At 45.0% G+C, this 16707-nt stretch overlaps 1 protein-coding gene across 3 annotated transcripts in view; it reads right to left on the bottom strand.

Annotated features, from left to right (window-relative positions):
* Positions 1-5536: 5536 nt before the first annotated feature.
* The window catches only part of SLC43A2 (solute carrier family 43 (amino acid system L transporter), member 2), a 25906-nt gene continuing 14735 nt past the window's right edge, over positions 5537-16707 (bottom strand). For all 3 annotated transcript variants that reach the window (XM_009879473.1, XM_009879472.1, XM_009879471.1), the window contains 9 exons: positions 16260-16352; positions 15317-15450; positions 14672-14874; positions 13892-14035; positions 10256-10394; positions 9684-9816; positions 8708-8781; positions 6871-6994; positions 5537-6019 (listed from right to left, as the gene is read on the bottom strand). In XM_009879473.1, the coding sequence (XP_009877775.1) occupies positions 5858-6019; positions 6871-6994; positions 8708-8781; positions 9684-9816; positions 10256-10394; positions 13892-14035; positions 14672-14874; positions 15317-15450; positions 16260-16352 (1206 nt within the window). In that variant the 3' untranslated portion in view covers positions 5537-5857. The remainder of the gene's footprint in view (positions 6020-6870; positions 6995-8707; positions 8782-9683; positions 9817-10255; positions 10395-13891; positions 14036-14671; positions 14875-15316; positions 15451-16259; positions 16353-16707) is intronic.

Here is a 16707-nt window from a genome sequence, read left to right on the forward strand (position 1 = left end):
GAAAGCCCCCTCCCCTCCGCTTTTTGGACGGAGTGGGTGTTCAGGCAAATAGCGCAGGGATGGGTCAGGACTGCAGTCAGACAGGGTTGAGTGTGCCTTCGGGGACATGGGCTCCAACTCGACAGCAGGCCGTGATTTATAGCATTTTCAGGTCGTGGTGTATGTTCAGTACTGCTGGGCAGCAGCCACCCAAAGCGTACTTGGCGTTAAGGATAACAGGTGTAAAAAAAACCCTCTTATGGGACCTGTACTTGGTAAAAAACAGCTACAGAGCCCTCGTGTTAATACTTTCTCATCAGAATCACAAAGCAAGGACTGCCTTTGTTTGATTGGAAAATAAAACGCCATACATTGAGCATCACAGATAACCAAAATGTGCAGCTTTCCCAGTGACACCGCACTGGGAGCTGTTCGTATTTGATACCAGTTCGCCCTGGACAACCAAGTTTGTTCTCCTCAAGGTGCTGTGTACGTTAAAAAAAAAATACACAACAAACCCTAAAATTTGCTCGTGCAGAAGTTAACTAAAATCTGGCTATTTTCTCCTAACCTAGAGAAGAAAGAGTTAAGGAAACAGTCAAGGTGCAGCCAAACAATTTGGCAGATGACGCCATGAAAAGCATTCATGCTTACATAGTCATGTTAGAAACCAAGCAATACCTTTATTATGTTCAGCCTCAAGAGGATTAACTTAATATCACGTTTATTCTTAAGACAGTACTGCGAGAATGCACATCACCTTACAAACACAGAGAAGATGACACGAGTCTGCCCCAAGGAGCTTACAATTCAACTTGGACAAACACTACAAAAAATTTTGTGAACAGGAGGTGGTGAAGGAGGTTAATGCTGTCAGGTTCAAAAGAAGGAGCTTTCTGAAAAAGGGGATTGTCCCAACAATAGAAAGCGAGTGACAGAGGGTCAGGCACAAGGAGGAAGCAGTAGGAGGACAACAGTGTGAGCACAGGACACTCGATAAAAACAGATTGCAGGGAGACAGGATGGGCAGCACGGGTAGAAAAACAAGGCCCTGCAGGGTTTATAATTAACATGTAAGAATACATCTACATAATACATCATTGTTTCAGCTGTTCCATTGAAGACAACATTGGGAAATATAAATCCAAGTGTCTTTTTTTCTAATTAAAAAGCCAACCCCACACCACAGTCCCTTCCCATCAGAAATCCTACTGTAACATTAGTTCCATTATGTAGTTTGCATTTCTAAACTGGGAAGTAGGGAATACCAAAAGCTCTGCAGATGCAGAAAATACTCAAAGGAAACAAAGAAAAAAGTAATAAAAAGTATAGTTTTAAAGATGTTGTTCTTTTTACCCTATAGCATCTACTTTATATTTTGTGGCATATTTTCCAAATTCATCAGGCTGTTGAGGGAAATATCCTACTTTAAAACATTTTGGTAATTTACTGAGTTAAAATCTCATTACCCTACAATTTTCCTTCGCAGACAGAGCATGAAGAGGCCAGGCTTTGGTGTGGGAGTTGAACATTTCAATTGCTGCAGCAGCGTTGCAGTTAAGATGGAATCTCAGCAAATTTCCTTTTTTTTTTTTCAGTTTCATCTCAAGGATCCAGATACAACTTTATTCAGTTACTGTCATAGTGTAAGTGTCCTATTAAGCAAAATAGCACAGATTTTCTCTGCTACTTCTGACATAGCATTAGTGCTAAAAGACTGTGTCTATAGGGCTTAGGTACTGACAGATTAGTGAAAGGAAAAAGCTGTCATTCCTCCATTTCCCACTTTATTAAATTTTTTAACATGGGTACATTTTTGTTTTTTAAATACAGATGTGTATCAAATGCACGTGAGAGGACGTAGAGGCCAGGAGCAGTGTTTCCAGAAGGTGCAAATCACCTTCACACAGCAACAGCCATGGCTCAGAGGGCTCTTACAAACACCAGGTACTCACAGATCAGGTTTCTGCTTCATTACATTCGGCTGAGGATGCTTCTGTGGAGGAGATGAGGGTAAGGGGGTACAAGGGGCATAAAAAAACCCCACCCAGAATTACAAATTCTAGCATTTGGGAATGATCAAATCAGTTAAATCCATTGACCTCTATCTGAGCTATACAGGTAAATGCATTATTGATTTAAATTGATGTGGCTCTCTAGTCTTTGGTAGCCCGTTTATTTTTTCCACAAGGCAGCTCACGCACATAGAAGAGCACATCAAGAATTTTCTTGGTCCTGCATCGCTTGGCTGGAAAGCAGCAACAGTGTCTTCCACTCCAAACCTAAGTAATCCACAGTTAAATTTCCATGAGCAGGCAAACTGCCCACAAGCAATCATGTGTAACGGGACCATCCCAACAGCGGCTGTTCCTGCAACATGCAAGACATTTAGAGGAGGCTGAAGCCACAATATTCTGTCCTCTGGACGGGCTCACCCTTGCACGGGGTGCAGCATTTAAGCTGTTATGTCACAGTTGGTAGAGTAGTTGCACATCTTGCATGCAGATACAGAGTTTTTTTGACAGATCAGTTTGAGACTACTTTTAAAATTAGTTTGGTTCACAACTGTCAGAGTAAATTAAACCCCACGGGATCAGACCAGTGTTTAACCTAGCCCAGCATATCTTTTCTCCATCTTTGATCAATTCTTAAGAGACAGAACATGTAGAAATGTAATCTTTCCTTGGCATAACTTTCTTATTTACAGCAGCTTTAAATCTCCCTGAGTTAGTGAGTGCATCAGACCATTGTTTAACCAGCTCCCTTTTTGTTTTTTAAATAAAAAAGTTATACTTCTGTTCCTCACGAAGTTCTGCAGCAATGAACTCCACAGTTTGACTTCACACCACTTGAGAAAGCGCTCCTGTTTCTCTGTTCAACCCTGAACAACTAAAACTTCGTTCACAACTTGAGCTGTGAACAACTAAAACTAGTCCTGGCAACTGCAAGCCAAAGGCACACTTCGCACTCAATCTGCAAACAAAGCCCAAAACTGCGATTCAAAGGCATGAGCTCTATTCCTCACAGCTGACCAGCAGCTTCTGAACACCACGACATGTCAGCAGAGACACTAAGCACATATATCACTTGTTTTATCAGACAAAATTGGATTAGAGGATATGCCTAATAAAGGCCAGGAACCAGGAACTGCAGTAGGGAGGTAGATGGCAGGAATAAGTGTTTCTTGTTTAATTTAGCTGCACGTACCTCAAAGGAAGGCAGCCTCATCTCCACTGCTACTTCATGAAAATATGCCACACTCTGCATTCCACCATTCTGCAAAGATATTTATATCAGGAACTCGCGTGACACAAGAGTGGAAGCTATCACATTCAGTGTTCTGAACCCGAGGTGGCAGTAATGCTGAGTCAGCACACTGTCACCCTCCAACAGCTGTCTCCACTTTTAAGCCACTGTGAATCTGAGGACTGTGGCTCAGAGACTTATCTGAGCTCTTACCAGAAAAATAAATTAATCTGTCATTGTCATGTCACAAATACATATCAGAGCAAGAGTAGGAATCCTGAAGTATTTCTAAGTGTAGTAACATGAAATGCAGAAACCTGCAGAAAGCCCTCTGGAAGTCCAGGCAAGCAGTACTGCTGCTGGTGGGTGTCTGAACACGTACTTGAGATAGCGCCAGGTGAACAGGAAAGCTAATCAAAACTCCACCCCACCCACCCCCCTTTAATTATTGCTTGACAGAGAGAAAAGAGAAGGAAAAGCTGGGAAAGTCACTAAATCATCACAAAAGCTAGAGGCCAATGACAAAAAAAATTCTAGAAAAGTGTTGACAGCAGGCCATAAGGCTGTCTTGGAACAAACACATTTAATAAAAGGCAACACACTTTAAAAAAAAAAAATCCACAAACGTGTAAAATACTCAAATGGCAGGTCATTTCCGAAGGAGTGACTGAGGACTAAAAGGTACCGTGGAGTGGAGGAGCATCCGGACTGCCCGCAGGGCACCGGCTGGAGGCAGTGACTCGAGATGGCGCTGCAGTCCCACAAAGCTGCCACGCTGGGCGGGCAAGGCCACCAGCGAGGGGATCCAGCCGCCCTGCCAAAGCCCTGGACAAGAGGTCACCGAGCTGCTGTTTAGGGAAGGTGAAGGCCTGGCTGGGCTGAGCATCTGCATGCTTCAAACCACCGGCAAAGGACTGCACACCCAGTTTCCAAGTAATTTCTCACCGTAAGGTCCAAGCTGCTGTTTCTAATCCCCAGCTTAGAGCTAACGGGGCGATTGAGTCCTGTTTTCTGACCAGACATAAAGAAGTTGAGCGCCTTACCCACTGCCAGACTTTGCAGCAGTGCAGGAGCTGGCAGTTCAGAAAGTACCACCGTGACATCTTCCTAACGGTTTTATTTCTGCTCCCAACCTCCCTGCAGCCACTAGCTCGGCCCAGCCCAGCCCCACACCTGGTGGTGATGTTCATCCACCCTCAAGGCCTGCTCCAAGCAGGTCCAAATGGTGCAGTTACAAGGCTACAGAGACTGAGCTATGGAGATCAACAAGAAGGTTAAGGGCAGAAAAGTTGACTTTAGAAAAGATTTAGGAAAACCTCTATAAAAATAAGCAGGTTAAGAATTCCCTTTGTATCCCTCTGTGATGAACAGGCCTTGGGCACCTTTACTCCCATGTATTGCTCTGTAAGTCAGCTTCACCATACAAGTCAATCACCAGTCACTCTGTCCAGACAGAGCATCAACATCATAAAAGTCTCTAAATACAGCCAAAGTGGCAGCTTTTTGGTCAGTCACAGTAACCTGGTGTTCAGCAGCTTGGGGGCTGTCTTCAGAACAACATAACGAAGGTATGGCTAGAGGAAAAATGACATCACCACATCACCCTGCCACGTCCACAGGATTCAGTTACCAGACACAAAGGAGTGCTCTGCACTCTTAATTCTTTTCAACAGCAAGTCAGCTCGCAGCATGTGAACACCAAGGTATCTGGAGCCCCAGAATTCAGCTTCAAGAAGCTTCTCCACTTCACTAAACACATGCTGCTGCTCCCCTACCAGGCAGGGAAGGGGCAGCAAAAGGCAACAAGTCTCAAAGCACTTCATCAGTAAACGAGATCCAATTCCTATCTCAAAGGTTCCAGGACTGCAGAGAGTTTAAAACACAGGTGGTTTGTGGGCCACGAGGAAGAGGAATTCCAGGCCTCTGAAGGTTTGGTCTAGGACTAAGCAGTCCCCTAGACTCTTCATTTCAGTGTGGAAGGCAGATCCATTGCTCACAGTCCGTGTCATTTGCAGTAATAAAAGATATGGGAGCTGTCAGTGCTAGCAGCCAACATTTAGCAATACACTGAAGCTGTGCTCATACACGTAAGAATAAAATCCCCTTCTCTGCCTCAAACAGTTTCAGGGGTGTCAGTTAAAACCACGGGGTCCAGCAACATATCAAGCAGAAAGACCATTATGAAGCCTCAGGGAGGGAGGGATGGGAGTAGAGCTTGCATCTGAGACAACGTCAGCCAAGGTTGGGGGAAGAGGGGGAGACCGGTGTGTTACATTTGCAAACTCAGCTTAAGGTCTTTCTTCCCCTCTTCCCCCATCCCTCTATCCCTTCTTTCCCCAATTTCCTATTGCAGAGACTCTGCTGCCAGAGAGTGTGATCAGGGGATAATTAAGACACAATGTCTGCGTGGCCTTTATAAAAAGGAAAAGTGTCCTGTGTTGTGGAGAGTAAGGAGTGGGATGTCTCCTCCTGCCGTGTATCTGAGGAAAGTTCAGTCACGATGTCCAGCCCTCACTCCAGTGATGAGCAAAGACTGGCAGAGCCAGGAGAGAAAAACCTGGCTTACACCACAGGTAGAACCCACGGATGTGGTAGGAACCTGTACAGGGGAGGGTAAATCTGAAGCACCACTTTAAACAAAGGCTTCCTCATTGGAAGTGCCATTGATTTTGAAGAAAAGTTTGGCATCATCCATCTTCTGTTTTTTCTCTCTCTCTAGCCTACGTCTGTAGCAGACCAGGTAGATTGGAAGGCAGAAACCCAGGAAGCTCACAGCAAGCAAACCAACATTCACCTGCAGGAACAAAGACAAAACAAAATCAGACAGGCTGGGAAGACGACAACCCAGTCACGCATGTCAAAGTGTCAGAACCTGTCCCACGTCACTTAGCTGCAGGCAAGCCAAGAGACGCCCTGCTCAGTGTATTGGCAACAACCTCCACTGTATTTATGTTTACGCTCCTGTGCCCAGAGCGCCACATGTACAAGCTAAATGCTGCAATTTGTGCTTTGGATCAGGGCTGCGAGAGTCTTGTTCCACAGAACAGGCAGGGCTGTTTAAGCTGCAATTCTTTTACACCAGGTTTGACGACTGAAGAGCAACAGGCTGCTGGGGTAGGCACATGTAGCCTAAATCCCAGGACTCTTCCCACAATCACCCATGTCACGATTTTATTGAGCTGCCCCGACAGACTCTCCTCAAGACACCACATTAGCTGTACACTCAATAGCCACTTGGCTTTTCGGACATTAGCACCAGCAAACCAAAATTTACTAGTAATTGGAGCTAACAGCTCTCTAGGGCACAGAGTATTTCTACTGCATTTTGAGGTCCACAGAGGTAAGTCGCTTTTACTTGACAGATTTTGACTCACAACACAAACTGTTAGCAGAAAGTGCTCTCCCAGCCTTATCTGTTCCTCCCTTTCCATACACCAGCATAAGGGCTAATGCCTTTCCCTCCCAGAGAATCATTGCTCACACAGGGAGGCGCCTCCTGGACAGCACCAAGGTAGCAGCTGACTGAGGGACATGTAAAATTCCAGCTGTATTCAAACCTTGGTCCCTGCACAGGAGTCCCCTTGTTTTCAAAGAAACGAGCGAGTGAACCACCAAGCTTTCACACTAAATTTGAGAAGAACTTGCCCAGAGAGGGTCTCCTTCCAAAGGTCCCGTCAATGCCATGAAAAGAGGCTGCTGCAGAAGGGCGAAGAGGGCACTGATCAAGGACTGCAACCCTGTCAAGCTGCCAAACTGAGTAGAGGGGTATCTGTCAACAGAGAAAGCAACAGCATTATTATATGTCACCTTGACTGTTCACATCACCCAGATCAGATTACATTCCCAGTTGACTAATACAAGAGAGCACAGTCCCAAGACAGGCACAATATGAACAACTTCTCTCGGTTTAGGGCACAACTACCTCGGTTTAGAGTGTTTCCTGTACCCAGTGGTGTGCACAGTGCTCTCTAGAGCAGAATGCAGCTGCTGACAAGGCTGGAGCCTTCCTCTCCACGCTAGTCTCATCCTGAGCTCTCAAACTCTAGTATCAGATCCAGCACTTGTTTTGTTTTGCAGCTGTACCATAGGCAGGTGGAAGTGCTTAGACAACCACTGTTCCTGTTGCAAAGGGAGAAGTGTTGATAGTTACAAGTTAAAAGCAGGGCCTCTTTATCCAGATGACAGCATTTGCGGCTAAGCAATCATTTTCATCTGGTCATAACAATTTGCTCTTTAGAAATGAGTGAAACCTGCACAACAGGTTAGTGTGTGCTTTCCTTTTTAGAGGACAAGTCTGATCCTATGTCAAACTAAACAATACTGTTGACTGGAAGCGCTGAATATCAGATACTGCTGGTGGAAAAATAAATTTCAGAAACAGTCCGACATCTTTCTCTTTCCATGACCCTTGTTTAAAAAGGGTCAGGTTAAACCAAGCTTGGAAAGAAAGAAGTGGAATAAAATCTTCAAATATTCAAAGAAGTCACATTCAAATCAAAAATACCACACACGCCAGGAAGTTCCAGAGAGTTGCAATAGTCAAACAGGATTAGTTTGCAAGCAAGTTGGTAAGTACAGCAACAGGCATTTACCCTGCCCAAGACAAAAATCTTTTACTTCCAGCTCCCAGGGAACCAAAAGTTTATACATTTTTGAAGCAGAGTCTCAGATGGGTTTTCTAATCTGGATTCCCCAGAGACCGGCACCAAAACCTTTGGCAGGAGGAGTCTGTGGAGTTCTGGAGTCTCCACCCATGGAGATATTCAAAACCCAACTGGACGCAGTTCTGGGGAACCTGCTCCAGCTGATCCTGCCTGAGCATGAGGGTTGGACCAGATGGCCAAGAGGGCCCTTCCCCCTTCAACAATTCTGCAAAGCTCTGAAAGATAACAGCTTCTTTTGCTCCTCTGTCCAACAGCTCAGGACAGAGAGGCAGATCTGTTTTCAAAACCAAAAGCATTGCTTAATAAGGAAGAGAGTATTTAAACTCAGCTATCGATACTTTTCAGAAGTTGGAAACAGGCTGGATGACCGGTGCTTGGAAAGGGAGTAGGCATCACTAATAGTATCTTGAGCAATGCTTTACCAATGTAATTTCAGAGCAGACCAGTAGCAATGTATTCAATTACGTTAATGTTTTACATGGACACATGCACATAGCTACTCATTAGAAGGCAAAAAAAGCCTTGAGTTTTTACTATATAACCTTAGTGTCAATAGCCTAATCTCACCTGACGCCCACATTAAGCTGTGCCTGTCTCGCTGCAGGAGCTGTGCCAAAGGGGTTAGCTGTTTCTAAACAAGGGATCAGCTAGGACTTTAAGTCCAGCTACTGTCATATCCAGTGGTCACTGAGGAGACAAGTTGCATCATTTTTCCCCTCTGAGCACAAAGACTGTACTTCCCGATCTCTCTCTCGCCTGGACAGTTTGTCATCCCAAACCAGTTTATCTGGCCAGCCACATAGCACAGGTAGACTTACACAGCCGCATAGAGGCCTCCCACAGCAGAGTGGATGAATCCTCTCACAATTGTGTGCAAAATGAAGGAAAGAATCTGGAAAGACAAGCAGAAAAATGTCACGTTTTAGGTAACGCCTACACATTCCAGACCCCAACATACAAACGTTCCTAAAAGCTCTTCTCCTTTCTAGCACAAAGGTGGGCTTGAGCAACCCAGAATCAGAACCTGAAACATCAGCACAAGGGAAGAAATTTGTACTTGTCATTAAAAGCCCTGTTTTTCCTTACTTTGCAAAGGCTAGCATGTAGTGCCCTCTGAGGTTAACCACATACAAGACCCATCTCATTCGTAGATGTCACTGCTGCGGGGACATGTCCCCAGCAATCTATGGCCAGGGTCACAATGCTTTTTCATTGTCCCTGTGGCCAGTTTAATTAATTTTCCACAAATTGCTGCAGACAATATGCAAAGTATGAGCAAACTGCATCTGTTTGCCTACGTCATCAAGGCATGTTTAATTACAGCATAAAATCACTGAACTCCTTTGTCAAAAACAGGTGATGCCACAAAAATAAATATTTAAACAGGTACCACTGGGCATAGCATCTGATGCAGAAATAACCTACTGTATCTATCAGTGTCATGTGTCTTATAGCAAATTTTCTGACCATCAGCAGCTTAATCTGAGCTCAGGTTAAACGCACAGGCACTGCTGAGAGGGTCTTGGTAGGAAAGGATTTGTTGTTACAGAGCTCGGCTGCAGAAACTCCTAAGTGCAAACAAATTGTGGATCAACTCTTGATATTTCAACTATAGCTGCTTCTTCAGGTTCTTGAGAGGTGGGAATTGTACAGTATTATATTTTTCAACTCTAAGACTGCCCTTCCCAAAGCAGTACCGAAGCCTCCCAGCAGGGCTGGAAAGCCCTCCTGCCACTACCTGGCTCTGCTGGCCTGCAGGACCTCCTGGCACACCCACCCGTTTGACATATTCACCTGCAATGGTAGATTAGGAATAAGACAGGTGATTCCAAATCCAACCAGCAGGACATTTGTGAATGCAAAGGCATTGGTGGCATTGGTGATTTTCTGGATCTGACGATCACGCTTTTTCTTTTTCTTGTCACTTCTGGAAGGAGAGTAAAACCTATGTTAAAAAAAGCACTTTCAGCAGCTACTGGAACTAACAGCAAGATTCTCCACATATCACATCAACTTTATCTAAAGCAGTTTGGCTAGAGGACTGCCTACGGATGTGGTGGGATCTCCATCAGTGGAAGCTGAGAAACATCTGGGCAATTATTTCAGTGGTGTTACTCTTACTGTTAGGCTAGAAGGGAAGTCTGAGCCTCCTCTACTACAATTTAAATGCGCTCTTCTTGACTGATCTTAGTGGACATGGAAGAAAGTTTGGTCCTTTCCTCTGCAATTATCAAGTCTTCCTTCGGGCTTTCTTTTCTATACTGATGAACCAATATTCTTTTCAGTCTTTCATCACAGAACACATTATGCAGAACAGAGGAGGCCTGCTACGGGGCTGCGTGTCCCGTGTGGCGCACACTACGCACTGCTCAGCGTTGCTCTCCTCATTCTCTTCTGAGCCATCATCGCATTCTTTCATTCGCCAGTCCATGATGTACCCAATCACAGGTGCTGTCAGCAAGCACAGCAGCTGCAATACCCCAAAAATGGAAGTGTAGAGAGCCACTGCAGGGGGGGAAAAAAAAAAAAAGTTTTCAGTCAAACAGCAACAACAGGAAAACAGACAGAATAAGAACAGGCCACCCATGGGGAGGAACATTCTCATTAAGAGCTCAGACCCCAGATGCTCAGATGCTGACAGGCAGGGCTGAAGGAGGTGAGACCAAAGCCCCACTTCATCATTTAGCCTCCCAGACATACTGCGTGCACTTGCTTCAACCACCCTGATCCCGTGCGAGTGTTCTCTGAGCAGCATCAACCCAGCAGCAGGCAGGGCTACAGAAACAGAACCCAGCAAATGCTTAGTGCCAATGAGTTTTCCTCTGGGAAGGGAAATTCTTATATTCTGCACAGGGAGCCCTGCCTTAGTCATCTCCTCTTATGCCTTGCTGGGAGCTGCAGCTACATCTTCTACAGCTGGGAAGCTCTACTGACAACAAGCCAGGCTGGGAAGGTAAGAACTAACCCACTTTGTGCTGAACAGACAAGTTTGGAGGCAGAAGGAGGGGAGATTAGCAGCAAAAACAACACAGCATTTGAGTGCAATCACTAAAAACCTCAAACTGACGAAAATTCCGCACGTGTTACAGATGGGAGAAGCATCTACATGACTTGCAAAGGGAAAGCTGATGCCAGCAGACTTAGAAGAAACTGTTTCCTCTCATTACTGATCGGTTCCTCCACCCTGCAATGCTTAGTCCACTTCCTCTCTACAGCCCACATGATAGATCTGCAGGCAGCACATAGCCGGGTTAGTGACTCGTGGCGTACCACAGCTCCGAAATAAGGATGTACTTGTGAAACTGCACCTCTCAGCACACAGTGCTTAAAAGTTACAGCACTGTAAGCAAAACAACCAGAAAGAATTTCAGTTTGTCCATCCCAACACATTTCTACATCTAGCCAAAGCAGTATAGCCAGACTTTACACCAAAAATCAACTTGGTAATGAAGTTTCCAGAAAGCCTCTCTCTCCCATACTGTTGTAGCAAACCCCAACACAGCTGCCTTGCTGTGCCCAGGCATGACACCTGACGATACTTTCCTGGCTCCCATTGCTGGCAAGGGAACCAAGAGGAACTTCCAACTCCTACTTCGACGCTCACATTCATGTCCCCACTACCTCTGCAAAGGCAAGCCCTGAAGTGGCCCCACATCCCGTCTCATTATAGCAACTGCTGTAGCCAAGAGAGACAGGTGCCATCACCCTCTGCAAACACTCCTGGAGCTGATTTGCCGTTATCTGGTTATTTTTTTAGTAGTGGGTAAGACGCAAGCCATGCTGTCACATTTTTCTCTCTTCATGCTATTCTGGACACTTAATCTTGGGCTCTCAAAAACAAGAGCAGAAACCAACTTGAAGTAGGGAATCAAACTTATGGAGTTAGCAAGAAAAGGGTCTGCTAGAAAACAGGGCCTCCTCAATTTATCTATCATCTTAAAAAAGCATTCTTTCCCTGAGGAGGAAAAAAAACCCACCTCAATACCCAGAAAACACCAGAAGTAGATACGGCAGAAATAGAAGCTTGGATAGAGCAAATAAGGGGTGCACACATGGGAACAGACCTTTACATCCACCGCTCTGCATGTCCTTCCCTCAAAACTATCCTGAACAAGCACCTCGTACAGCTGAGTTTTCCAGCCCACTCTTATCCTCCTACCCAAGTTCTTCAAATATTCCCAGATTTGAAAGCCAGATGACAATTTATAAAAAGATGTGTCTGGAACTTAAAATCTGGCTGCAACACATCTACTCTCTCCTGCCTTACTACAACACAATTATACAGTCATTTACAGAGCTACAGAATTCCTCAGCTTCTCCCTCATCCTTGGGGTTTTTTCAGAAGATGGGTAGCCACAGGTCAACTGCTTTTTCCACCTCTAGGTTTCATGACAGCTCTAAGTCACCGTTATCTGCAGAGGCAGCAGGACTTTGCAGGACACAGTGCCTCACTGCAACTTTACTCCCTGTCTAAATGGTTTTCCCCCACATCCTTCTCTCTTGTTCTACTGCTGGAAATATTTAAGTTTCCTTTGACTTTATTTGTAGGATTGACTTAACTCTCTTCTGCCCTTGACATCTGCTACTGAGAGCAGCTGCAGGTGGAGGGAGCTGTTTAAACAAATTACGTTCAAGTAAATAACTGCCAGAAGAACAAGGAATCCAAGGGAACACCATCTCGTCCTCTCCTAATCTGCACAGATTACACTTCTAGAGAGCTGCACATGTCTCGGAATGGCTCTTGTAGCCTGACACTGCTGTGACTAGACAATACCACTGTTTTGCTGATGCCATGGAAACACCAAGACAGCAGACTGCATTGCAAGCCCAGGCTACATTCAGGGGGAGGAGGAGGAAAACGGGAAGAAATCTCAAGGGTGGCACAGATAAAAGATGCAATAGATCCAAGAGGCACATCCCTTTTTCAACACAGAACTTGATCTAAACAGAATTGGCAACATATATAGCTAATATGAATTCTAAAATAGCAAGGAGGGGAGGGGATGAAAAAAAAAATTAAAGAGGAATAACTAGAGCAAGCCAATGTAAAAAGAAGGGAAAAAAACCTCAGTGTGAAAGACTTGCAAGGTAAGCAGAAAACTAAGCTGTGTTGGGAAAGGTAGGCAGTGTGAAGTTTGTCCTGTTTACTGTTTAATGTCTAAATTGCCTCTTGAGGCAGGAGATAGAGCTGAATGCTGCAGGCTGTCAAAGGCTCAAGAAATAAAGCAATTCAGGGAATGCCAGGGCACTTGGAGTTCCCTTCCCTCCCCCAGAGCTCACTCCTGTTTTCAGAGGAGTGCCTCTTGATTTATCAGCTTCATGCAATCCAGATTTAACAAGTTTGAACTGGATCTTACTACAAAGGGAAAAAAAAAAAAAGGCTAAGTCTCATTTTGCAATCCTGGGTATTTTCAACAACAGTAAACTAATGTACTCTTTCCTGTTTGCTCCATGTACTGAATCAGAGCTATAAATACAGATGAGTCCAGCGCAGCGAGCACCCCTGAGCCTTTCCAGCACACACTAAGCTGCACAAAACAGCTATGACTTCACTTCTCCCACCCCCAGTTGCTGGGCTGAGAAACCTAGTACAGCCATTAGTCATGAGAGTCAGCTGCTCTGTACTTTATGCTTGCTTAGGATAAGCAAAGCAAATACCTGGTGAAATAGGTTTTCCAATAATAAAAAAAAAAATAAATATCAGAGTCCATCCTGAGAAGCTCCTTTCAACAACTCATCTGGTGAAATAACATGGAATAGTATTTAACAGACACTGAGCTAAAATTAGCTTGACATTCAAGCATCTACTTTGCTGCCCCTGTTTTGGGCTAGTTCCAGCCCTCCGCTGGGCCCTATCAGCAGCTGTCAGCCACACCGACACCATCAGTTGCCATACACTGGGTAGCTGCTGAGTAATCAGGCTCACTGCTCTTTCACAAGGACCAAGGCTGGGTCAGATCCCAGTTCCAAGGAAGCAGATAAAAGTTTTCAGGTTACCCTACCTTGATCTTCATCTCCAGACAGAAACTCAAGGATGGTATTCATAGCTCCCATGTAGAAGATGAGCCGCAGCTGAGTGACACACATGGTGATAAGGCTGAGCAACAAGATTGGACTGAAGACACTCTTCATGAAGGAGGGAGAAGCTGCAGAAGGAATAACAGAGTCTCTGAAAAAGGCAACAGACCTTTGTAAACACATAGAATTCCAGAAAAGGCTCTTGTCTCTGGCTTAGCAGGTCTTCTAGCTAGTCATTCTGACACTGCATGCCAGCGGCAGCTCCAAGGACTGCACAGTTAGCAATTTTCTGGTGCCTTTCAAACTTCTACAACGAACACCTATAGATACTTGGAGTTTGGCTACCAGTAATCTGGGCAAGGGAACACAAAGGAAGACTCACCCTAATCCTGTGGATTACAGCAAAAAGAAGATTCAAACCATTTGTTTTTGCTATATTCCCGAGTAAAGAAGGTTTAGTCATGATGGCAAAGGCCTACCTAAGGGACTGCAGTGACCAACTGTGCTGCCCTTCTGCAGCCACACCAGTTACCCGTGCTGTTGTCCCCACGACTGGCAACACCATATGGCATAATTAGGCAAGCATACAAGGACAGGGTTCCTTATATAACTCAACTTGTATTTAAATAATGGTGGCTGGCACACAGCCCCGGCAACACATGGATCACGTATCGCTGTCTCTTATAAACAGGTCTGGAGAAGAGCAGAGAGGCTGAAAGCCTTGTGTCAGCCCAAGCATCCCTGGGGCACTCATAGAAGCCCACCTGCGCTGTCAGGCTGGCACTTCACTTCCAGGTCCACCGTAGACAGACAGAGCTTGTTGTTCTCTTGCAAGGCCGTCGGCTCCTTGGGGCCCTTCATGGAGCTCCCCACACTGAGACGGCGCCCTACAGTTGTTACTTGCTTGTAAAACTGTTTCCCAGTGATTTTGTGGTCAAATCCCAGCCAGCTGAACTTTATTTTCACCCTGTTGGGCAGTAAAGAGCATGAGAGCTGCAACATAGGGTGAGGAATCAGAGGCAACAAAGTTGCAGGAGTCAGAAAGATTATGTGTGGATTTAAGGCACTAGTTTCCATCTTCAAACCTACAAATGGTCTGGATCCAGAGCACAGAGATACTTCCCCTGGGCCACTTTGGCATAGGTCAATAAATAAATACTTAGGAAAAAAAAAATCTTTCAGTGGTCATAATTCCTGCGCTTTGGAAAGTTTCATTTTCCACAGCTATTCACCAGTCAAGGCATAATTCTAATGGCAGGCATAATCCTCAACCAAAGAAGGTTGCAATGAACAGCAATAAACAACATGCAAGGAAGTTCCCTGCCCATTCCTCTAAATTAGCCACACCAGCACCTTCTAGAGGATTAAGAATGGGATTAGCCCTCAGGGCCAGTCTAGAGGACACTTACGAATAGTCCATGTCTTCCGGTCCTGGGAAGGGTTCCAGTGGCCAGTTGAAGAAACAGTTGAGGAAAACTAGTCCTGCACAGCTTGCCCAGACAAGCAGGATAAGGATGAAGGAGACCCCGAAGTCATATATAACCTGGAAATCACAAGCGAATATGGTTTTGGCTGTAAGAGCAGAAAGACACTTCAATAATCTTTGAAGGAGGCCTGAAAGGACACCTTGGGAAAGAAAAATACGCTGCATTTAAAATGGGTTTAGCTGAAGTGGTAACAAAAAACAGTTCTGTGACATGCAGACTTTGAAAGAGATATATATTCACAACTTTAAGAGCACCTATAGCAACAACACAACCTCCAGATGGAACAGCACACAGCTGCACTGCAGACGACTGCCAAAGGACTTTCTCTCTGGAAAGCCAGCAGGAACTTCCCTGCACACTTGAGACTGGCTTACCTTTACTATATCCCCCTTAGGCTAACTCTGCAATGAAACATCTCGGCTTCAGAACCACTAAGTGATCTACCAAGGCAGCCCAAGTGACCATCTCTTCTGTCCCTTCAGTGCTGCTTGCTAGCTCTGAACTGTGTTCAAAGCCAACCACCTGTGACAATCACAGAGAATTAAATATACACGTGTATTAAAATACATATATATACACTCCTAAGAGTTTAAAAAAGAAAGCTTTCATTTAAAAAATATCTCCAGTTCTTCACTTAAAGCCTTTAAAATTTTACTGCCTATTAGCAGACAGTTCTCTCTGTAGTATTTGTTGAGTTCTTGAGGCAGTCACTTGGGAAGTCTTTAACAGACAGGAACTGAATCTTGCAAAGGCACATCTTAAAGTGCTTTAACAAATAGTCTTTCATTCTTGCCACATTATTGCTAAACGGTGCAAGACTCCAGCACAACACCACCAGTCATGAGTCACGATCCCACGGCCTCACCTTGATTCCTGGAAAAGTCACAGCAGAGGAAGCATAGGAGCCAATCATCAGAGCAATGAACGTGGAACGAAGGTCACCAAACATGTTGGGCAGCTGGGGAAAGAAAATTCATTGCAACAGGCTGCTGCCAAGGGAAGGAGGCTTTCTCGAGAAAATATTGGCATTTAGGATTAAGATTACTGGACAGCAGAATCTGAAGCAGCCAGTTTTACTCAAGAATGACTTAGCTTTTCAGGACATTGCTCTGCAGGTTGCAATGGTGTCTCCCGTGTCAGGGAATGTCTACAATCCAAGATTTATGTGCTTAATGACACCGCTTCTTTCCAGACTGACAGCATACTTTGCATCATTTACCTTTAGCACAGCAGTGACTGCTCCAGCCCTTTTTAAGAATTCTGTACGCCAAGCCTGTAGCCACCACCTCTTTTCCTCTCAAAAAAAGAACATG

The sequence above is a fragment of the Apaloderma vittatum genome, unplaced genomic scaffold (genome assembly GCF_000703405.1).
Source record: "Apaloderma vittatum isolate BGI_N311 unplaced genomic scaffold, ASM70340v1 scaffold22892, whole genome shotgun sequence".
Lineage (NCBI taxonomy): Eukaryota > Metazoa > Chordata > Aves > Trogoniformes > Trogonidae > Apaloderma > Apaloderma vittatum.